The sequence below is a fragment of the Leuresthes tenuis genome, unplaced genomic scaffold (genome assembly GCF_036924035.1).
Source record: "Leuresthes tenuis unplaced genomic scaffold, fLeuTen1.0.hap1 SCAF_10, whole genome shotgun sequence".
NCBI classification, from domain to species: Eukaryota; Metazoa; Chordata; class Actinopteri; order Atheriniformes; family Atherinopsidae; genus Leuresthes; species Leuresthes tenuis.
Genome location: NW_027325364.1, coordinates 20770121 through 20793814, shown reverse-complemented (window position 1 = coordinate 20793814; position 23694 = coordinate 20770121). Strand labels below are relative to the sequence as shown.

Here is a 23694-nt window from a genome sequence, read left to right as displayed (position 1 = left end):
TGGTGATATTACAACATAACACAACATATATTTCTTGATCATTGTCATGGATGAAAAGCAGCACGTTTTGTTTAACATAAAATATTTAATCTTCAAAACTGCTGGTTAACTGAATCTGATGGGTATATTTAATGGTGAAAAAGCACTTTGGGGATCAGTATCTCTCTCTACACGGGTGCCTGGCTCGAACATTCTGAGCTTTGTGTGATTGAAGAAAAACATACCAGCATGTAGATACACAAATCACATTCATACGCAAGAACAGATTTTCTCTCTTTGTACATGCTAATGTTTATTTAGTGGGACATGCAAAGTTTCACTTAGACAGCCACATCCCTGCTTTTGGTGGATGCAGAGCTGTGTCTGATGTAAGGCAAAACCTTTGAAATAAGGCCTTGTGGCAGGCAGCAAATAGTTTAAGACAGTGAGTGCAGGAGATTTTTAGCCCAGGGTTCATCTAAGTTCCCTGCCAAGTGGTAAGGGAATAGCAGTGGCACACTCAGCTCCATTTTAAACACAGTGAATCTATCTGGAGATTGAAGGTGGCTGCAGCATTTCCTTCAGCAACAGTGTACTTGTTTCAAATAATAGATAAAGTTTCATGGAAGCTTGAGAAAAAAAACACAATGCTTAATTATACAAATGCACTTTATGGGATGTGACAGTGTAAGACACATTTCCTCCTCCTGCTGAGATTTACCTGGTTCATTGTGCAACACTTGTTCAGTGTCTCACAAATACAAAGCTGTTGAATTAGTTTACACGACATTTACTCATGATTTAATAAGCCTTGTCTGAGTGGATACGTCGTATTCAAAAGGTCTTATATTGAAAGTTGTTGGCTTGTCCCCGATCAACCGAAAGAACGGCAACAGCATCTTGTACAAATACCACATTGTTTTCAAATGTAAAAAAAAAAAAAACATCACTGCCAGTATTACATAAGCTCACAGATTGCTATGATTCATACGCGGTATACCCACACTGTGGAATTCACAGTTGGCTTAAACACTTGTTCGAAGGTGTCAACAAGTAAACGGAGTCACACAGTGCTTGTTTTTAAACTGTGGATTCTTGTTTAGAAAGAGCCTCGCTAGACCAATTAAAGTGTCTCAGTCTGGGGGAGTGTGGAAGGGTCAGACCAGAGTGCTGCTCATGAGGTCAGTATGTTTGATAAAGTCTCAGAAATGGAAGTGGAAATTACTACCAGGTTGGACAATCTTTGTTTGATTAATATTTTGTTCGCATTTTTTCTGAACAAGAAGACAAGTATTTATGTTGTAGTGGAACATAATTGATGTAAATTCTCATTATTTACCACTCAGAAACAGTAAACCTACAGCATACAGATAGTTTTCATTTAACGGCTTTTTCTTCTTTTAATTATACTCACCGGATTTCCATAATTAGGATCTTTTTTTCACATACTGCTACAGTTAAGCTCTCAAGCGTGCCTGCTTCTGTGTTTAAATGTTGAGAAGATAGATACATTAGATTTACATTACACCTCCACCACCATGCAGTATGGCAACACCACTCTCCTAATGAGCAGCTTTCCACACAGGGACAGCACTGAGCCTTGCAAAAACAGCTTAGGAAAGGCTAAAAAGCATATCAAAGAGCCTGAAGGTGTTCCCCTGACCTCTAAAATCTCCAGATACTAATCTGATTGCATCCAAGGGAAGCAAGCTGGATACACGAAGACCATCCCCACAACCCACAGGGCCCAAATAGTCCTTTGCTAAGGTTCTGGAACACTCTAGAACACCCTCAGATCTTCAGACGAGGAGAGCACCCTCTATATTAGGTCATGTTATGGCTGACCAACAAAAATTACCGTGAAATAAAGAGAAATTAAAAATGTTTTTTTCAACATTTACAGTGAAAAAGGGAAACGTGAAAGTTAGTGTACTCCAAGAGATTTTGAGCATGCTTAACTTTTAAGGTCTCAGACCTAAATTACTCGGCAAACTCCAAGTTTACTGCGAATTTCAATGCAAATTTTAATGCTATTCTGAGCTGCTGCGTAAGATTAGATTAAATTAACCAATTCCCACAAAGCAGGAGGAGGTTGGAAGATGGCAAAGTGTTTTTATCTACCCATTTCCTCAGTTCCTCATCTAGATTCATTTAGAGAAGAAATTTTGTCTGGAAGACCAAGCAATGTAATTGTCCAAAAATGTGTACCTTATTGTCTTCTAAGCACCTTTCCTTGACCTCGTTTGACCCCATTCGACTGTGTGTTTTATCATGTTGCATCATGGAGCTTAAATCATATTATATAAACCATATTGGTAAAATAGGGTATAGTATTAATATATAATATAATAATAATAGTAATTCAAAGAAGTAAATAAAAATACCACAAAAGTTAATGATGATGTTAAAGTTAATGATGATGTGGCAAGGAAATGTGGCACAGATCCATCCATCCATTTTCTTCTACTTATCTAAGGTGGGATCACAAAGGCAACAGATCCAGAAGGGAAATCTGTCCCTAGCCACACTACCTCGCTCTTCCTCACAGGGCAGAAGGGATACATAATCCCTCCTGTGTAATCTGGGTCTACCCAAGGGCCTCATCTCATTCAGATATGCCCAAAAAGTCTCCAAAGTGACGCTACCAGGAGAGATCCTGATCATATGCCCAAACTAACTCTGCTGTTTCCTTTCAATGTGAAGGAGCAGCGACACTACTCCGAGTTCCCCCTAGATGCTCAAGCACCTCAGCTTATCCCTAAGGCTGAGGCCAGCCATCCGCCAAAGGAAAGCTATTTCAACTGTGCAATCTCATTCTTTTGGTCAATACCCAAAGCTTGTGACCATGGGTGTGGATTGGAACGAAGATGGACCAGTGAATGTACAGCGTCACCTTTTGGCTCAGCTCCTTTTTGACGACAACGCACCGGTGCAATACCCTCATTACTGCTGAAGAAGATCTAATCCATCTGTCCATCTCTTGTTCTGACTTGCCATCACTCGTGAACAAGATCCAGAGATACTTAGACTCCTCTGCTTGGGAAAAAAACCTATTCCTGACCCAGAAGGAGACAGAATTGTCTCCTTACATTTTGTAAATGATGGTCCCAATTTTCCTTTTTGCTAAAGGAGATGCTAAAGGAAGCACTGAGGCTAATTTTATTACCAATTAGAAAATTTACCCAGCTCTTATCATGCCTGCCACTCAGATACTTTGGGTCTTTTCAGGAACCTTACTCTGCGAAAATTCCATTCAAACAGACTCCAAGAAAACTTCCCAGGAGGACAGCTTATAGTTTCGCGAGAAAGGCAAACCAAATCCCTGCGAAAAAGTTGATACTTTTTGGAAACAAGACCTGTATACTCATGAAATCAAAAGAGAGAAATGTTTGGAGAAAAACAGGGGAGTTTGATCAGTCATGCTTTGTGCTTGTGTTTCAGTCAGTGGCAAAGAGGACATTTCAGTTGTAGTGGGCATAATGACTTCAAGCTAATACATTAAAAAATCTGGAAGCAAATGTCACACCTTGCTTAAAGATAGAAGCAAAATTAAGCTAAGACATCTTGTACAACATAATGAGGATCCCACACACATAAAGAAATCCAAGAGGTGCAAGCTGAAGGATTTGTCCAAACATCATCAAACATTTGTCAACTGACCTCATCAGAGGAATGTATGCCGGTCCAAGAAGCTCACAGAATTTGAAGTCTTTTGCAGAAATAGTGGCAAACAAAAGTACTGAAAGACTTTTACATGTAGCCAGTTGCAAAAACTGTTTACTGCTTTGATACTAGTCATAGGTGGTGTTGCTAACTACTGTACTTAAAGTTTAGCTTTTGGCCCTTTCCTTGTTTATTCTGTAAAAGGTAGAAATAAGATAGTTTAGGTTAAATATTGAAGAAATCTGTCCTCTTTAATTTACCACCTTTTACTTATTGTTTAGGGCTCCTAAACTTTTGCATGGCGCCATATCTGACTTGCACACTGTCATGATATTATCAAAACATAGGCAGAAAATATATCATTTATGTATGAATTTAGTTTACACAAATATAAGACTTTTATTAAATTAATACTTGAAACATGAATGGATACTTGAAATATAACATCATTTTTGGAGAATCAGCAGAAAATATCTGTATATAACAGCAACAAAGATATATGACATTGGACACCGGTCATTAGCCACTGTTATTGATTGCATAACCCCTCATACCTCTAAGAAGTCTTTAGGTAATGTCTGCAGGATGTGACAATTTTACTGTGGTATTTTATTGCTCTCTATTGTCATTGATCTGTTCATTTCTTATTTGTAGAGTCGACTTCAAAACAATGACACAAGCTCATATCCCTCAGTTTGGAGTTTATTGACTCCAGCACTGAACGCTCTATACATGGCACGCCTTTGCAGAAGAAGTTATTCCATGGTGGTGAATATTTGAAAGTAATTTCCCCACTGCAGGATTGCTTTGAGATGCAGAACAGAGTAATTTTCTCTAATGTGTCACTCAGAAGGAAAAGAACAAAGTAGTCATTATGGCCTCATTCACAATGTGTCTATGGGAAGGGGGATTATCTAATAAAGCATCTTCTACCTTATATTGACTGGATGCAAAAGAAGATGGGTCTAATATTTCTTTAGCTTTTTATTTCATTATGTTACACCTTTAGAAAACCCAAGGAACACACGACTCTGGATTGGGAGTGAAAGAGTGATTGGGACATAATAAAAAAAAAAAAACTAAGAGAAGTTTGATTGATTAAGTTACTTGTATTCCACTTTTTTCCCCTCTATGGCAAGTAGCATCTGTCATTTGTGTTGAAACGTATGCAATGGCTTAAAAGATGTATCAATTCCAGCCGCTGACAGCAGTACAATGGTTCAGAAGAGAACAGAGATGACAAGAAAAACAGCTACTGTATATTTCAGCTGAAAGGGGACAGCGTTTCGTGTCGTGTTTTGTTGTGCATAATAACCCAAAGAATTTTTAACTATACGGCTATGTTAACGGAATCCTTAATGAGCAAAAAGTGGAGCCAAACTCTACATAGAGTTTTTTTGGCGAATACAAAGGCAATTGGCACCTGTCTGAAAAGCATTAAAGAAATTGCAACTGTGCCCAACTCTTCTATTATTTAGTTCTTTATTCGAGCACAAACGTGTCACGATGTCCAACAATGTCAGCACAACCTGGTGAGTCGTTCCAATTTAGTATTTATCTGAGAGCTAAGGGCTTTATAGATACATTACTAGAGGAATTGGTAGAAATGGGGGGAACATAGAAAAGCCTCTGCAGTTGAAGAGTGTGTTTCATTTGGGCTGTGAAAGTTGACATTAGTCATCAGAGGTTGACTGTTCTGTGCAGAGCACCAGATAAGTGAGTGCTTCCACTGCTACGGTTCACTGACTGTTAAATCATAATGATATAGTTTTAATTTACTTAATGCAAGTAGAACCTATCATTATTATAGCTGGCTTTATCATAGAACTCCAACTCTTTCTGTAGAATCAATTGGGTTTCGTTGCAGAAAGTATTTTTATAGTTAAGCCTTTGAAATGATTTTATTAGTGGACATTTATGGAAGGCAGAAACACCCTTTTGAAGCCTGACAGTCAGCTGTAACCCCGCTGTGATGCCTGCCCACTTCTCACTGTGACTGAGTGTATTAAGGATGATTATTTTTTTTTTTTTAAGACTGACTCTTCTTTTCTTCTCTTTCTTTCCCAATATGTCATCATTTGTCTAGTTCCCTGTGGTGGAGTATTAACTGACCGCAAAGGGACTATCCTCTCCCCTGGATACCCTGAACCATATGCCAACTACCTTAACTGTGCTTGGAGAATCTCTGTTCCAGAGGGAGCCGGAATACAAGTGAGAGGAAACATTTGCAGCTTCATGTTTGATCAAATAGGGAGATTTATTTAGGAGCGTATTCATTATTCACTATTTGATATCAGTAAGGGTGTTTTTCTTTTTTAGATTCAGGTTGTGACCTTTGCCACAGAACACAACTGGGATTCACTGGACTTTTTTGATGGAGTTGATGGCAATGCTCCAAGGCTTGGTAGCTACTCAGGTAAATCTCATTTAACTGAATTTTAGTAGTCAGCTCCCACTTGAATTTCAATCAGAAGTCACCACGCTCCAGCAGCAGACACGTGTGGCGATAGCACTGATGGCCTGCCCTTTGAGAAGACTGTCCAAAAGTCAGAGGGAGAAAGTCCTTCCGTCTTTGCAGTAGATATTTTCATTATGTAAGCCATATTTCAATTTGGAATTTCACAATTTTATTGTTGCTGTACAGCTCACTTCATGGAAATTGTGCACTTGCCATATAGTAACCAACAAGAAAAAGGCCAAAGTCCTACAGTCAGAGAATAAAATGAACTAGTGTTGTATAATGACGTTTGCAGCAATATAATTTTTATGAAACAAGCTGTCAAATTTCTCAAGTGGTGAATGTCTCATTTTAGAACGAAACTCTTTAAAAAGTGAAGTGACTCGATGGCACAGCTGTGCTGTGTAGAGATGGAGTGTGATAAGGTTAAACATTTTAAATGGCTCTAAATCAGTTTTACTGTAGCTTGGGTTAAACTGATGAGGTGATTGTAATTAGGCTGCAAATTTCTAAAGAAATATACCTTGAACAGAGAAAATTATCTCTGACCTCATCATTGCTACACATACAATGGTATGCTTCAGTGAGCTAAGATTGTAGACCTCGCTTGGTTCCTGGGTTTGATTAATGGGTCTCAAGTTTTAAAAGAGATGTGTCATGATTTACACACTATGATTCATTCAGCCCAATTATTGCTCTTATCACACGGTTATGAAAAGCTATTTCAGACCATTTTCCTTACTGTACTTCCTTACTTTTCAAAAAAGTATAAAAGATAAAAGATAGAGATATCCATCATTTCTCCACCTTTTTTATTTTTATTTTTGTATAACTTACTTTCTTCTCTTATAAAAATGACATTTAAAATAATGGGGTTGCCAAAAATATTTAGTATTACATTCATTGGATTGTGTGGTATATTCATTTTGTTTAGGAGAGGTGGGAAGAAAATGGATTACATCGATTAGTTTACACTCTCCTTGGACAGAGATGTTGGTGCTTTTGTGTATTGCCCACTGAGTATCGCAACTCGAATGACATTCTGTGCATTGGATTGCTTGCATTTATACTCGTATAGCTTACATGGTCAAAATATATCATGCATGTTGATTTTTGGACAAAACCTTTCATTAAACTTCTAAATAAAATGTTTGTGCTCAAATTGTCAATAATTGCTCTTTTTAAAAATCTTGAAGCTCAACTGCGGGAAAGTATTGTTTTTTTTTTTTTTTTTAATGGAAATTGTATAGGAACCATGTATTGTGGAAAAAGTCAGGTTAGACATACAATATATTGTGCATTGCCAATATATGATAATAACTCTAATATGTTGCACATATGTTCTTTTCATTAGCTTACATCTGGAATTTAGACTAGAAATGGGCTAAACCATATACTCTGTGTTGTATAATACAGGTACAACAATTCCCCAACTGCTAAACAGCACCTCCAACAACCTGTACTTGACCTTCCAGTCTGACATCAGTGTATCTGCCGCTGGTTTTCACTTGGAGTACACAGGTATGAGGAGAGACAGCGTGTCTGCCTTTCTGTCACTTCGTCTGTTGTTACTTTATGTCTGTGTACATCTGCCAGTGGCATCCAGCTGCTGCACAGGGGTAAAAGAAATAAGAGGGACAGCTGGTCTGAGTAGCACAGTTGGACTTGCAAAGATGTTGTGTGTGAGTGGTGTTATTCATCCTCTTTCTACCTTATGATTTTCAGTCATTGTATCTGCATCTCTGGCATATCAGCCTCTTATTCTCCTGCGGTTTTACTCTTTAAATTCTCACATAGCTTCAAGTTAGTGCACATTTTAATTTTAATTTAAGACTGGAATCTCCTCATCTCTCAGTGGGCTATTCACTTAGGGGCTTACTCGCTAAAGAGTGTGCTTAAATGTGTTTTATGGTGTACCAACATTTAAAAAGTGTGCCTGGCTCCAGTGGAGTGACATATCCTAAGTGCTCCCAGTCAAAAATTATGCAAATGAATATAGGGGAGATATATTATGAAATAGTCCACTATTGACATATCAGGCTCTTTCTCCCTGTGGTTTTGTCTCTCAGTTGAATTTTAAGCTGGTGTTTTCTCTATTTGCTCCTCACATTTTGTCATCTTGTAGGTTTGTTATTTACCACGCACTTACTAAAATGTATGGCTGTTTCTGTGGAAGACTCTTTGTCTGCAATGTGCATCTATGGCAGTCCACAACCACAGAGAAATTAGGAGTAGAGGAGATATGAGATTCATAATGTTGAGATAAAGTAAGAGGATTTAGACAGCACAGAGACAGAAGGGGAACTGGTATCATAACAAATCTGTTAACAGTTAGCTGAGCATTGACATCGATTTAAGCTAACAGTCAGATCCAGAAAGTGCATTACAAGTATGAAGAAACATAGCTGTCGGTAAATCTGCTTTAGCTGTCAGACTTGTGAGTCGGGGGGTGTCATACCACTATTGAGAATGACTTCACAGTCATGTCTCTTAGTTTGTGCTTCATTTCTCTTTCTTTGAACAAGTGTGTTGCCATATCAATATATCCTTTCTACTATAACTCGTGCCAACTGCTGAGAATCACTTTAGTGCCATGCCTCTCAGTCAGCTCTTTCTGTGTCTCTTAGATTTTGCAACAGCTTCCTTTGTAATGTACATGAAAGTCAGTCCTCAAATCTTTGAATAATCCAGGCTCCCTTAAAACTCCTCTCTACTTTTCCTGTTGGTGTTGGTATTAATTTCCTTGCATGACATATGTACTGTCTACTTACTGAGATATATTTCTAATATATGTGATTTAGCCATGTTGCCTCCCTTTGGATCTACTAATTATTAGGTATTTTCTTTTAAGTTTCTTTTAGGCTGTTATTTTCCAGTTTGTAATCTTCTATTTTACAGATTATGGCAGATTCAGAGTTATTTAGTCAATTCCAACCCTCAATTATTACCTTTAGTTGGGTTAATTTTTTGTAAATTATTTCAACACTTGCTGACTGGGAAACAATTTCTTTTGACAATGTCTAGTTCTTCACTACCAAATAATGCTCAGAATGATGAGCAGAAAAAAAGTCAAAACCATCTGTTGTAAAGCATTATTTTTTTATTGTTATGTTCCATTGAGACCCAACATAGAAAGTCTGTCTACCTCCCCTCACCACAACATCTTAGGAATCAAGTATTTAACCAGCTTTTCTAAGGCAGTGTGCTATAGCTGTACAAACTGAAATTCTCACACAGGCAGCATGGCAGTTGCATCCCAATAAAGCCCCACAGTGGGCTTCTGTCACTGCAGTCTGCACAGGCCTAAATTATTTCCATATATGCAAATATGATAACAATTTGAATCATGTGGCATGTGTCTTGGTCACCCCAATGCTGTTTGAGCAGAGAGGCCAGCAAAACGAGCTTTGCAGCAGTTTAGGCAGGAGATAAGCATTGCCTGTACCAAGAGCTCATAGGCCATGTATATAGCAAAGAGAAAGGGTCTCAGTACTGAGACATGGGGAACCCCTTTAGAAGCAGTGAAGCACTGATATTTGTCTGTGCAAAAAGAATGAACTCTGATGTAATAGCATTGCAGTACTAAGATTGCTGTTATGAATACTTGGATTTTTTTTCACTTTTTCTTTTTTTTTTTTAAGAAAATGTTATTTATCATGGAGAAATCCTTCCACATTTAAGACTAAAAGCATATATTTACAGGCTGTTCATAATCAACCATTAAATGTGAGATAAATCTGCTAGTGGTTGGATAATTGTCTTAATTTAGCTGAAACTGACAAAGGCGGGTAACCTCTACACATAGTTTTCCACTAATTAATAGAGCTGACAGACTGACAGCTCGAGTCCTTGCCCCCTAAATGATATCACCTCGGTGTACAAATGTCCTCTGCCGTGGACCTGGCATATCTGCCATGTGCATTTTTTGTTTATTTATCCGTAAAGGCAAACAGAAATATATATTTACACAAACATTTTTCAAGCTTATGTTCCTGTGTTTACTTTCAGTATAAGGCTGGTATTCTCTCAGTGAATACCAGTGAATATTGTTAAGTGAATGAAAACAATAATGTTGTTAATAATAATAATAATAACAACAACAACAACAATAATAATAATAATAATAATAATAATAATAATAATAATAATAATAATAATAATAATAATAATACAAACTGTAGTATTGTAACAATAATAACAAAGATAAAGTGAATATTTGTTAAGGGAATTATTAAATTCTAGAATGATTATAGCATAAAAATGGCCTAAAATTATCATGGATAATTAAACCACTAATGGCAATTATATTTGTATGACAAAAAATCATCTGCTAATTTTTGTAACTGTGCCACTCTGTTACTTGGAGAACAACATATAGTCAACTTTATTTATTACTGCTTCCAAAGTACATACATTGTCGCTTGCCTTCCTGCAGCAATGGAGGAGTGGCTAAGGTGAACATATCTTTAAGAAGCAGAGTTCATTTCTGTGCTTTTTTCTTCAGATAGAAAATAGCTTAAGCTGCTGCCTGCTCAGACCACATCTTTTCACATTTTTAGTCAAACTAACACATGTATCATTTCAAATTGGTTGGACACGGACTCAGTAGTTGCTCTCACAAATTATACCACTCACAGCTGTTTTTTCAAAAGCACACAGAATAATCTTTCTCATCAGTAAATTATACAAGTGGGGTATGTTGCATATTATTTTGTGCTGATTCAGTAATATGTGGGTCTTCTTTTACTAACACTGTGTCACATAAATATTACACAGAACTACATACACGGCCCTTTGTATATCTCTACACTCCACTGTGTGTGCTTGGTGCATAGCAAATATCCTCTGGATACTTACTGACTAATTCAGAGATATTGCTCCTCCCTACTCACTGATTATTAGTGGGAGAAGCTCACATGACTAATGACTATTGAATCCCTGACTAACTTTCCGCACACAGTTTATTCATATAATTAGAATACCATTAAATGCAGTAATACATTACATTAAGAACACTCTTGTTATGTAACACAGGAATTGGACTTATTTCCTGCTTCCAACTTGTACGGCATCATGACAAGATGTTCTTTTTGCCCTTGTTATTATTAATTATTATTAATGGCTTATTCTCCCCAACTATCAAAAGCACTTGTGTTCAATTTCAGGAAAATCAAAGCTAGTGTCAGGTTGTTAAAGTTACTCATAAAAATGTTGGTTACTTTTAGTTAATGGTGCAGATCATTAAATTGTCAAAGTAATTATGAGTGATTGGATTATATTTATGAAAGAGGCCATATGTACAAAAAGATGTTGATGGTCTGAGATGTACATCATGATGATCAACATAAAACAGGAAGAATATCATGATATTACAAACTTTTACTCTTTCAGAGATAAAGACAGTTAGAGATTACATGACTGAAATAGAGACATTTGCATTTCCCACCACCCCCTCAAAGTAGCTCTTAATTATGTTAAGCTCTCAGTTTTCAGTGCTGTGGTTGCTGCATAAACACATTATTATGCTTGATGCAAATAACCTTCATTTTGCTATTCCATTTGTGTACACCTTTATGAAAAGGCTTTTTTTCCTCAAAGGAAACTGTTCCATATTTTGTAATCTGTGTGTTTTGCTTCTTCATCTGCCAGGTGGCGTTTATTATCATGGCATTTTGTCTTTGCATTCAGGGTCCTTCTACTTATTTTGAATACTAAACAGTTGTTGTTGTCTTTTTCAGTGGTGTTTTACATGTACTTACACACACACACACACACACACACAAACACATGTATGCAGAAGAATGTAAAAGATTTTTTTTTTTTAACTGCTGAAATGATTAGATTTATGTAAAGTCACATTATGCAGTGGAAACAGCAGGAGATAACCTCACAGTTACAAGACGCTTAAATAGGGACTCTACAACCATTGTGACACGTACGTTGTCCCGTTGAAAATCCACTGGTTAGTTTTGGATTTCTTAAAATCCTCTTAAATCCTCATAGAAATATCATGCAAGTTTGATGAAGACGGGAATCGTTCCAGTCGTGGTTGCACATGCAGGTACAGCTACTGACCTTCTGACAGCACGATGACAGCTGTACCTGCCAAAATGGGAATTTTGACAGTTTGACTGTAAATTACCTAGAGCGCAACAGGAACTGGAGCCATATGTTTGAGGGCACCCACTCTTAACCTGACCGGAGGTCTGTTTAAAGGGGAACTCTGGTATTTTTAAACCTAGACCTTATTTCTGGCATGAAATATGTTTATCTACTCACCGAGAACAGTTTGGTGAAAGTCGGCGTCCTTCAGATGATATTTAGACAACTCGCGATCGGCGTATATCCATATAACAGAGTGAACAGGGCAGGGACTATGCAGCCTCTAAATAAGGCATATCTGTCTTTATTTCACCAATACTTTAAGATGAATGAATGATCGAACATGTACTATAGCTCTGTTAGCTCATAGGTGCTGTTATGTGGCTACTTGCGGCTATAGGAGAGCTAACTGAGGGATTTCTACACAGGGAACGTGTATGTTTATATTAATCTCTCAAAACAGTGAACTTATTCCATAACCCCATAAACAGAATTAAACAACTTCATCAGGCAATCCAAGGGTTTTCTTTCTTTTATAAATACAGTAAATACCAAATGTAGCAACAGAAACTGAACACATTAGATACTGGGATGCCTCCTTTAAGTTTTGGTACCTTGCCTCTGGTATTTTTTATTTAAATTCTGGCATCAACATATGCTTGAAGAACATATATTTTTGCTGAAATCAGGTTATTTTAAAAGCTTCTTCACAATGTTGAAAGATTTATACATTACACATTTTTGCTCCTGTATGTAATGCAAACCAAGGGTCAGTGTATCCTACATCAGACTTTCTTGTAAATTATATCATTTTCATTGTATGAGCTACTATTTGAGAAAAAAACAATACACTGCTTTATCTGTTTCCTAGTCTCACATAGCACTGCATTATGAAGGCTGACTGTTCCCTATACTTAAGTCATGTGATTATCAAACAAAACTGTTTAATTTATAGCAGCATTGTGCTTTGATGACAGACTTACCTTGCGGCAGTCTCATAATCGTGACTTGCGTAACCAAATCTCCTAGAAATCAATTAAAATTTTCAAAGTAATATTCTTATTTAAACCCACATATGACAAAACTTCTTAGTTTCAAAGGATCCACCCACACCACTTGTACAGAGTCTCTTTTTTTAGCTGAATTGTTGAATCTTTGGCTGCTTTTACACTGCTTCATGCTCTGAGCCTCTTTGGGTTACCATCATCTCCCACTCAAATATCCTCTCTAAACTCCCCTGGGTGTCGAGTTGACTGACCACTGCTGTTATTCAGCTCTCTGATGAGTTGCCTTTTAAATTTTTTTGTATATTGTGGTTTGCTATATATGCTGCCATGTTTACACTCATCAACATACAGCCTTGTTTGGACTTGTTATATATTTGAGAGGGCTTGAATGAGAGTGCTTGAACCATTGTCTATATTTTCTATATGTCTTAAAGTGGCATGTATATGTGCTTGTCTGTTCCTAAACACGGATTAATGTGATTTTCATGAGTTGCTTATGTTGCATATACTCCTTCCCATTAATTCTCTCCCTCAGGATACCTTACTAAAAATGCATCATAGAGGAAACTTTGTAAATATGCTTTTTCAGAGTTATCACAAACATTACCTTTCCAAGCAGCCTGTTTAAATGGAATGTTATGTAACCAAAAAGCATTTAAACAACTCATTAACGTATGAGTTGTGCCAGTTCAAAAACTTCCTGGGAGGCATTTTTTTTAACTGACAAACAGAATTATAGATCTGCTAATAATGAAGTAAAATGCTAAAGCTGTTCCTTGTCTCTTCAAACCTCACTATATTTTGGTCTCAGTTTTTTTTTCTTCAATATATATATTAATATAGCTTCAAATCACTTAAAATGTCACACATTTATATAGCCCAAAGCATCACTTTTGCTTTTAAGCCATTAAAACACACTATTAGGCCTTTAAGTGACACTGTAATCATTCTGTTCCAATAGAGTTGACTTAGTCTGTCGAGTAATTATTTAGAAGGTCGCTTTATAGTTTCACAGCGATCGCTTCAGATTACAGTCACAGATTTTGTGATCACATCTACAAAGACAGTAGTGTGATGGTTTATTCCAGTTTCTAAATATAATAATGTGGAAAAGCAATGCATAGATTTTATGCCATTACAAGCTAGTTGACATAAGGTTCTGTTATATTTATGAGGAAGTTTGAGTTTAATCAGATTGATCCTTTTTCTCCATATAGATTTTATGAGATGTGTTTTTAGTATATTTCAATTACCTGTGCAATTGCCTGGAAGACTGGCACTGCCATAATCAGAAACTAAAACAAAGGCAAATAAATGGCTCAAGAGATGAATATGTCAAAGCATAAAAAACTAAATAAATGCAATCATTTATTGCTTTAATACTTTTTTACTTTGCCAGATAATTTTTATTTAAATTGATTTTATTCTTTATTTTTATCCCTGTATTGATTCATGTATTATTTTCCTATTACATTCATTTTATCCTATTTAACACCAAATGATTCATTTTTGTATTGTATTTCAGTCTTATATTTATTATTATACATTTTTGTATTTATTTCTGATTCTGGCACTTTCTGATTCTGTCACTATGCAATTAATGTTCATAGTTGCCATGTTATGCAGAAGAATGATCGCTGTCCACACTTGTGTGTCGTGACTCTGTCCTAAGCAATAGGTTTGGATTCGTGCCCAGAGCCGATGCTTCCCAGTAACGGCCAAAAAGTGGGGGATCGCTACACTGTGGGCGACATGGTTTCCTTCCAGTGTGATCAAGGCTTTTCATTACAGGTAGGTGAAAGTGTACAGCAAAGATCTTCACTTCTCTTATGGCTATGATAAGTGAATCATATCCGCCTGAATGTAGTGGCATTTTTAAATGAGTACCCCAAGGGCTGAGTCAATCAAGGCAGTGTTAGTGGTGACATTTGTGTGTGTGTGTGTGTGTGTGTGTGTGTGTGTTAGAGAGAGAGAGGGCAGGAAAGAAATATGTGAAAATACAACTGTGCAGTTACTGTCCTTTTTTGATGCTTATGCCCTTTTAATGGTTTGTGTATACTTTGCTTTCATGTTTCCCTTCCTGGATGCGAGTAAGCTTGTGACTGTGTCTGTTACCAAGTAGCTTTAACTCTTTTCAAGCATTCAATCCTCCTTGAGTAGTAACTGTTGCAGGAGGTTTTTTAGCTGCAGAACCTTTTAGGGCCAAAGGCAATGGATTGTGCTCACAGTCGCCTCACTAATCCCACACTGACTTTTCTTTGTGGCTTGGTATTCATCTCTTTTCACATTCTCTCTGGACCAACCAGCAGCTTCTTACACACATCCTCAGGCTGAATGTCTGAACTAGTAATAGACTTAAGGCCATTGTCGAAATGGAAGCAACCTTAGATGAGTCTTTTGAGTTCAGTTGTGTTTGTGTGTGCCTAACAAAACGGTGCGCAGACGCCAATACTTTGGTATAATTATGGTTTGTTAGTTTACACGTAGCATTTTAGGAAGATATTTACTGCCACAAAGGCACAGAAAGAACTACCATTTTAATTTGGTTAAAACATTATCCCTGAGTATGAGTATTGAAAGTCACTTTTAGAGAGAGACCACTGCTCTCCTAACCCTGAAAGCTCCTTTTCTACTCTTAACAGCATTGAAAATAATTAGAGGACTTTGGGAAATCTAAAATTCTCATTTGTACCAATTCCAAAGACAAATAATCTGTTCTTCTCATTTAGAATTTTTTACTGCACAATGTTTTTATAGTTAGTCAATAAATTGTTTGTGTTTGTTTTTCTTGAACAGGGAAATGCATATATTACTTGCATGCCTGGACCCGTCAGGAGATGGAATTACCCTGTACCTCTGTGTTTAGGTAATGTACCATCTTATGCAGTCTATTGATCAGAGTTATGAGGTTATGATGTAGACTGTTTGTAGCATCCAACGCAGGCTCAGTCCCTTTCTTTTATATATTCATTTAGCTTGTCATTGGCTCGTTTAACTTTTCTTCACTCTAATTTTATGGATTTTCCACACCAATGTTTTATTTATAGTCTGCCATAGTCTCACGATAGATCAGTGGCTTGAAAGAGTACCTGTTATTGTATTTGAGAATGCTGCAATTTCATTGTAGAATACAGGGAATGGATATTGGTTGTGTTTGGGTGGCTTGGGTGGGGGGTTATGAATTCCCTGCTTTCCCCTTCAGTTAAAAATCAATAAGTCTTTTCACCACCTCAATTTCTTGTTTGATTTCTGATCCCTCCTGATGAATCTGTTGTCTCATGGACACTTCCACTGATGTTGATTGTGTTAGATTACAGAGTTTACTTAGGAAGCACTGTTCTACCTTATTTCACATGTTGCTGTTTTGCTGCCCCCAATTATACATGCACAGCAACACCCTCACACACACACACATTAGTGCAAATACCCTGACAATGGCTGAAACCGCAGAGACAAACTGCTCGCTTGTACGCTTCATTCTCCATGTATATATTCCGCGCCAGCGGTTTTCATAGATTGCCACAGACTAAAATGTAAGCATTACAGATGGCAGACATGTTCTTGGATGCATATGTTTGTTTGTCAGCCCAGCTCCTTGCTTGTATAATGTACATATGCTCATTCAAACACCCCAGGATCTTTATTCACTTTGTTGCCGATAAACCCACATCAAAGTGGTTGCATGCCCCTGCACAAACACTATAGCATCCTCTAAAGTCCCTCTCCTCTTCTCTTTCATTTCACAAAACAAGCAGATTAAATAGGTTCAATGCACCACTATTAGTGTTTTTTTCTACTTTTTTATTCAATATCATTCTGGCCTTGGTTTATACTCCCCCAAGAAATAACAGCCATACATCTCATGTCTCCCACCATTTTCCACAGAAATGTCCATGGAATAATCCAGCAATTAGTTACATGAACATTCAGGTGCATTGAATTCTATTAAAACAAGGCACTGTATGTGCCGTGGGAGAGGGAGATGAGTGTAACCTTTACAGCAAGCTGAAGTGGTCTTTAGCACAGCCTAACAAAAGGTATGGGAGAGGGTGCGTTAATCACTGCCACAGCTGAGCAAAAGTGTGTCAGTGTATTGAATATAGACTCCATCATTTGTTACAATTGATAGGACCATAAAACAAGAACTGTGCCCAAGTTTGTCATGTTAGCATGAACACCCATATTGGACTGTTTTTCACCTGTTTAAGAAGAAATGTACAAGTCAAAGAAATACACAAAAAAGGCCAGTCTGTTTATTAATAGTAGAGACTAGAACTAGCAGTGAAACACAAAAGGCAGTGACTTAACTTAGTTAAGTATGAAGCACATGCCTTTAAATGTGTGGCAAACGCATGCATAAAGAGCTTTGATATGCTTCTTTATTCCTGAATAGTTATTATGTATATACTGGAACTCACACACACAGTTTGCTCTTTACCCTCCTTCCATATTCAAGCTCCCAGTCGTTGTTTTTCTTTGTTTTCCCATTGAGCCCTTCTGTGGAGGAGTGACATGTTCTTTCTCCTCGGTTGGTCTCCCTCAGCTCAGTGTGGAGGCTCTATGACAGACTTCAGCGGTGTCATACTCAGCCCAGGCTTCCCAGGGAATTACCAGAGCAGCCTGGACTGCAGCTGGAGAGTTCAACTCCCCATCGGCTTCGGTCTGTACCCCTCCCATCAGCCCCCTTCTGTTTCCCTTCTTATCTCCTCTCCTATTTTTCTTGCTTTAGCTCTTGTGTCTTCTGTGTCTTCTGTGTCTTCTCTCCTCTCATTGCTTTGCCTTATTTTGTTAAAAGCAAGACAAGACTAAGTTAAAACCTGTATAGTCACATGCAGAGATGGTATGATGGGACTTTGATTTGACTCAGTGTTGCAGGTGTGGTTTGTTTTATGCTTAAGTAACTGTATCACTTTTGTCACTCAGACTGAGCAGGACTTAACAGCTCTGTTCCATCCTCTCCACATCATTATCTTCATTGTCTAAATCGGCCTCACCTGTAATAGCGTCAGTTAAAGGCATGCCTTACTCGGTGTTCGCCACCTTTGCTGCTGGAGCTCGTCATGCTTGTACTTTGCATTGTACTTTGACTTTAACTTGAAATTAAGATAAAAAAACTATTTTCTAAAACTCAATCTTATTTTATATTGTGTCCAACGCTGGGTCATAACATAAATAATGTATTTAAACCTGGAATACATTATATCCAAAGCAAGAACCATACCCCTTGAATTTGCTGACTCTTATCTTCAAGAAATGCTGACAAGTCAGTGGATTAGGACGGGAAATAATGATTTGATGAATGCTCATTTCATAATTGAAATTTGGACCTTTGTGAGCATGTGTGTCTGTCAAAGAGAGCACTGCTCATCACCTCATATGCCCACTTGGAGAGGTTATCTTACTAAAACATTGTGAAAGTGCATACGTCATGATGAATCTCCAGCAGTGACCAATAGGTTGGCCTGATCAGTCACTATTTGTGTATATGCTCATAAATATTCTTAATATATATTAATAAGACCATTTTTCATTTTAAGGTGTTTACACAAGTTGCATATAGGATATTCTATTCATATTCCTGTTTACATGTTGCAGAACAGGGTTTGATTAATGAGTCACGCCCATGTTACTTCCCTCTATGCTTTTGCAATATTTGTGTCCATCCAAAGCCGTCTTTCTGTCCGTATCTCTGATTTTTTTTTTATTTATTTATTTTCCCTCACCACAAAGGTGTATCATTCTCTTCCCTGCTCTCTCAGTCCAAATGACAAGAGCCTTCTCGTTTAATGTGTGCATTTTTACTTACCTATTGGTGCAGCATTGTAAAGTATGATACACATCGACTCACTTTGAGATTAACCCTTTCTTTCTGGTCTTTAGGGATCCATCTGCAGTTTTTAAACTTCTCCACAGAGCCTGTCCATGACTATTTGGAGGTGCGCAGTGGGAGCCTTGAGACGGGGACAGTGATTGATCGGTTTAGTGGCCCTGTGATGCCCAGCTCTCTCTTTAGCACTACCCACGAAACCACACTCTTCTTCCATAGCGACTATTCCCAGAACAAGCCTGGCTTCCACATCGTGTACCAGGGTGAGGCCCAAACATTGGTAGCTACTGTTGATTTGTATTTCCCTTTTAATTAAAGCAGCATCTGAAATGAAAGAAGGCTTAAGAGTAGTTTGCAAATGCAAGTGGGCTTGCAAGGCAGATGCTTTCACTGAGGTTGATTATAGTAGCTGAAAGAATAATGAAAAATATATCACTGCTATTGTCATTTTATACATTCATAGCATATGTCCTTGAATAACAGCATTGCTGAATATGTCCATGAGAGCCTTCGAGTTTCAAGCCAAAGTTGAAAAGAAGTATTGTTGATAGACTGAGAACATGAAGAAATGTTTAATCATGTTTTTAAAATTAAGCAGCTTAACTACCAGGAGTTTTATCTTTTACACCATTGTATAGTAGTGATGATAATAATAATAATAATAATAATAATAATACATTTTATTTGTATTGCACTTTATATTAGAAAATATCAAAGTGCTATCAATCTAACACTTTCAATGTAAATAGCTGTACTTTATCGTCATCCCTAAAAGATAAAAGTACTCTCCCTTTCAATTCTAAGATTTTTTTTCTATAATAAGGATATGATTTAAAAAATAATAATAGTAATAATAAAAAAATCTGGTCTTTACCAGGATTTATAATCGGGGAAATACAACCTTCAATTTGTCAGGAATATTAAACAGTACCGGAGAACATTTAAGACCAATCCTTTGAGGAGTAAAACAACTTAGTAAATTAACCCCGTGGTCAGACAATGGCAACAATGAACAGACCATTTTAAGAAAAAAAGCCAAGAGCTACATCTTAGACTGTACAAATCTCGGTGAAGATGAACAAGAAGATGGGAGGAGAATGGCTTGTTTAGAAGTTTTGCAGAGAGAGAGCCTCTCTAAAAAGATCATGGTAGCACAGCTTAGTTTTCAAATTTGTATCAGTACAAAAACTTAACTGGAGCAACGTTGTAAATAAGAGTGACCAAGAAGTCTTCCACAATGATATAATGGACTGATTATGTCATATAGATTACTGTAAGTCATTGCAGCTGAGGGTTGATCTACAAGTTGTTCGATTATGGATGGATTTCATTTTTAACTCACAGCTCCCGTTTTGTGCCATTTTTCATCTCAGGTTTAAGATGTTAAAAATCCCTTTTATTATTATGTTCAAATTGTTAAAGCCTTAGAGTTTCTTTCTCTTTTTTTTTCCCCCTCCAGCCTATGAGCTACAGAGGTGTCCCGACCCCCGACCATTTCGTAACGGCATAGTGATCGGTCAGGACTACAGCGTGGGGATGACCATTTCCTTCGAGTGTCTGTCGGGTTATACTCTTCTTGGAGAGCCTTCTCTCACATGTTTGCATGGAATCAGCAGAAACTGGAATCACCCCGTACCTCGCTGTGAAGGTACTGCATAGTGTGTCATACAAACACAATGCGAATGCGTGTTTTCTTGATGGTTTCTCTCATTTGCAGAAATAATGGGGAAGAAGTCACACTGGATCTCTCAAACTTCTGCTCTACCAAAACCCTATGTTTTCCTCCAAATGACTTTAGTTTACCCTGTAAAATAAGGTTTTTCTCAGTTGTGCCATAATGTAAGATGGAAAAATATTTACAAATCACACACCCAGCTTTGTCAGAGAGTGAGTGACGTAAAAGCAGAGATGCTTTTCCATTAAAATTACCCATGATGAAAACAACTGTAAAGTTATTTTCAAAAGAAAAATATAGTTTTTTAAAGTGACATTGTAGTCTTGTCCTTTATTCTGTCACATTTAAGTATCTGACTCCTCACTAGCTCCCCTTTGCTAAAGCATAAACTGATGGAGCCCATAATAAGGACTTCTGGAACATTTGGAAGTCGAAATACAAAGCTGACAATGCTTGGGCATGTGATAAATTTAATGACGTTCCCTCAGATGTCACTCAGGTGTGCTGAGCTATCTTTCATCAGTTAAGTGAGGCAACAACAAATGTTTCAAGTCCACATCAGAGATTCTTTGTATTTTGGGATTGTATGAAATAGTTTTTGCCGCTTACACATTTTTATTGTACGTGGCAAGTTCACAGCCCCTTTCTGATCCTGAGGGTATTGCTTCAGTTTTGACTCCCAGATCAAAATCACATGTTAACACAGCTGAAGGGTATGACAGGGGGCGCTTAAGTGTCAAAATCAGTCAGTGTCATCAATTTCTCAGCAGCTAGTGATCATCCTCCGCAGTGGGGACAGGTGTATCCACCCCCCAGATTCTTAGTGATAAACCAATAGCATGCTGTTATGCTTTGTTTTATCAACAGTTAATGACAACGCAGCTATAATAACAGCTATTTTTATGACGGGAGGTAAGACTGACTTTCTGTTTTTATCCATCATCTCTGGCTATCTTCCCTCCCCACAGCTCTATGTGGAGGGAATATAACATCCATGAATGGAACGATTTACTCTCCTGGACACCCTGCTGAGTACCCACATTTCCAGGACTGCATGTGGACTGTCAGAGTACCTCCAGGGTATGGCATCTACATAAATTTTTCGATTATCAATACGGAGCCGATCTATGACTACATCACTGTTTGGTAAGTTCATTTCTCTATCAATATGATATTATTCATCAATTATTCATCAAACGTCCATTCACGGCACACATCAAACGTGTTTTCTGTATGCAGAGAACTGTTATGTCTCTATTGTTGGGAGGTGGTCATTAACCAGCAATGTTTATGAGTGTTACAGACCTCTTAAACAGATTTTATGCATCAGTCGTTCCCACCCTTTTTTGCTTGAAGCCCCCCCTAAGCATATCTACAAAAAAGCCTTTTTTAAGCGTTGTCCTGGGATTATTTCTTTGAGACTGACTCACGCTGAAGGAGCGAGTTTGTCTTTATACTTGGGGCGTACAATGTCCTTGAGGCTGGAAATGTAGCATCCATCACTCATGATTCTTTAGATTAGTAAGGGTCAACATCATCAGCGCAGGACTTAATTCACTCCTGAAGCATGTTCAGATGCTGTGTATGTCAGTTCCACTGAATTGTTGCAACTCCTCTTTTTACATTTTGCACTACAATTTGCACACAAAGAGTAGATCGTGTCTTTACACTGGATGATTTGTGTGTGTTGATTCAGGAACCTTTGTTTGTTGGAGTGAATATGTGTGCTGTTTTGATTTTTAAAAAGAAATGGATCATTCGGCTTTGTGTACAGACTTGTAGTTGTGCTCTTCTAAGAATTATTTTAATTCTCATAATTCCATAAAATATTTTATAAATTTATACTTCTTTTTAAGTTCTTATTACCTAAACTATTGACTACAAGAGAGCTTCTGCACAATTTCAGAGTGTCTGGACTGTTGGTTTATGCACAAATGGCAAATGAAAAAACCTTGAACCTTGAAATGCACAAGCATTTATGCACATGACCGACAATGTGCCTCTCTGTGTAACAGCAGTCTATGATGCGTTTCATCCTCTCTGACTTTTGATTTCACTGCAAATGTACTATTTTTTTTTGTACAATTGCAAAAAATAACTTCGACAACTTGTGCAGAGAAAACTTTGCCAACCCCCTCTGATATCTGTTACCACCCTTTAGGGAGCCTGGTCGCAGAGTTAAATTAGATTTCTAGTTTTTTGTAAGCAAGTATTTACTTAGAAACCACCAGCTTTGGCATTTTCTGAAAATGCATTGTCTTCAACCTGGACCAAAATAAAGTTGTGTATTGTATTCAACAAAAAGAAACTGAAAATAATCCGAGTACCGTATTTTCCGCACCATAAGGTGCACCTAAAAGCCTTAAATTTTCACAAAAAACGGCCTTGTGCCATATAATCCACTGTGCGTTATATGTTCACCGGATTCCAAAATCTGTCACGGATACCGCCATTTTGAATTTACCGCAGGGAGCGCCGAGCATTCATCGGGGCATTAAGCCCCCTCCGCATCACTCACCGCTCTCCCTTCGCACTGCTCACCACCACGTTCACGTTTACCGTCCCTCTTCGCTCTGTACATTGGAAAAGAATGGCAACTGGCCACTTCCGTCGCTCGCTTTGCTTTCGGTGTGAATCCAGGGTCAGGTGGATCCCAGCCATTCACTCTGATTGGGGCCAAGATTGTATCGAGCTCGTACTTAGCGATTAAATCGTGTCATCATTAATGCTTTTGTCCATGTCCCAGTGAGTGCCTGTTCTTCAGTCTGAGATGGGTGATGCAGACCGATGTGCAGTTTATAAGTTTATAAGTGTAAAAACGACCGACGATGTTGTCCTTGAGCGTCGGACCATTTCCCGCTGACACAGGGACGTAACACATACACCACGTGTGCTGGCAGCGATAAACCAATCAGAGAACATTAGGTAATACGTACGCCTTATAATCAGGGGCGCCTTATGTATGGGTTAAGTACAGAAATGG

General features: G+C 37.8%; 1 protein-coding gene across 2 annotated transcripts in view; it reads left to right on the top strand.

Moving 5' to 3' along the window:
- LOC140316729 (CUB and sushi domain-containing protein 3-like) overlaps positions 1 to 23694 on the top strand; it is a 241286-nt gene that overhangs the window by 138233 nt on the left and 79359 nt on the right. For both annotated transcript variants that reach the window (XM_072394678.1, XM_072394677.1), the window contains 9 exons: positions 5729 to 5853; positions 5962 to 6058; positions 7517 to 7621; positions 14882 to 15000; positions 16006 to 16075; positions 17753 to 17869; positions 19090 to 19299; positions 20496 to 20684; positions 21680 to 21857. In XM_072394678.1, the coding sequence (XP_072250779.1) occupies positions 5729 to 5853; positions 5962 to 6058; positions 7517 to 7621; positions 14882 to 15000; positions 16006 to 16075; positions 17753 to 17869; positions 19090 to 19299; positions 20496 to 20684; positions 21680 to 21857 (1210 nt within the window). The remainder of the gene's footprint in view (positions 1 to 5728; positions 5854 to 5961; positions 6059 to 7516; positions 7622 to 14881; positions 15001 to 16005; positions 16076 to 17752; positions 17870 to 19089; positions 19300 to 20495; positions 20685 to 21679; positions 21858 to 23694) is intronic.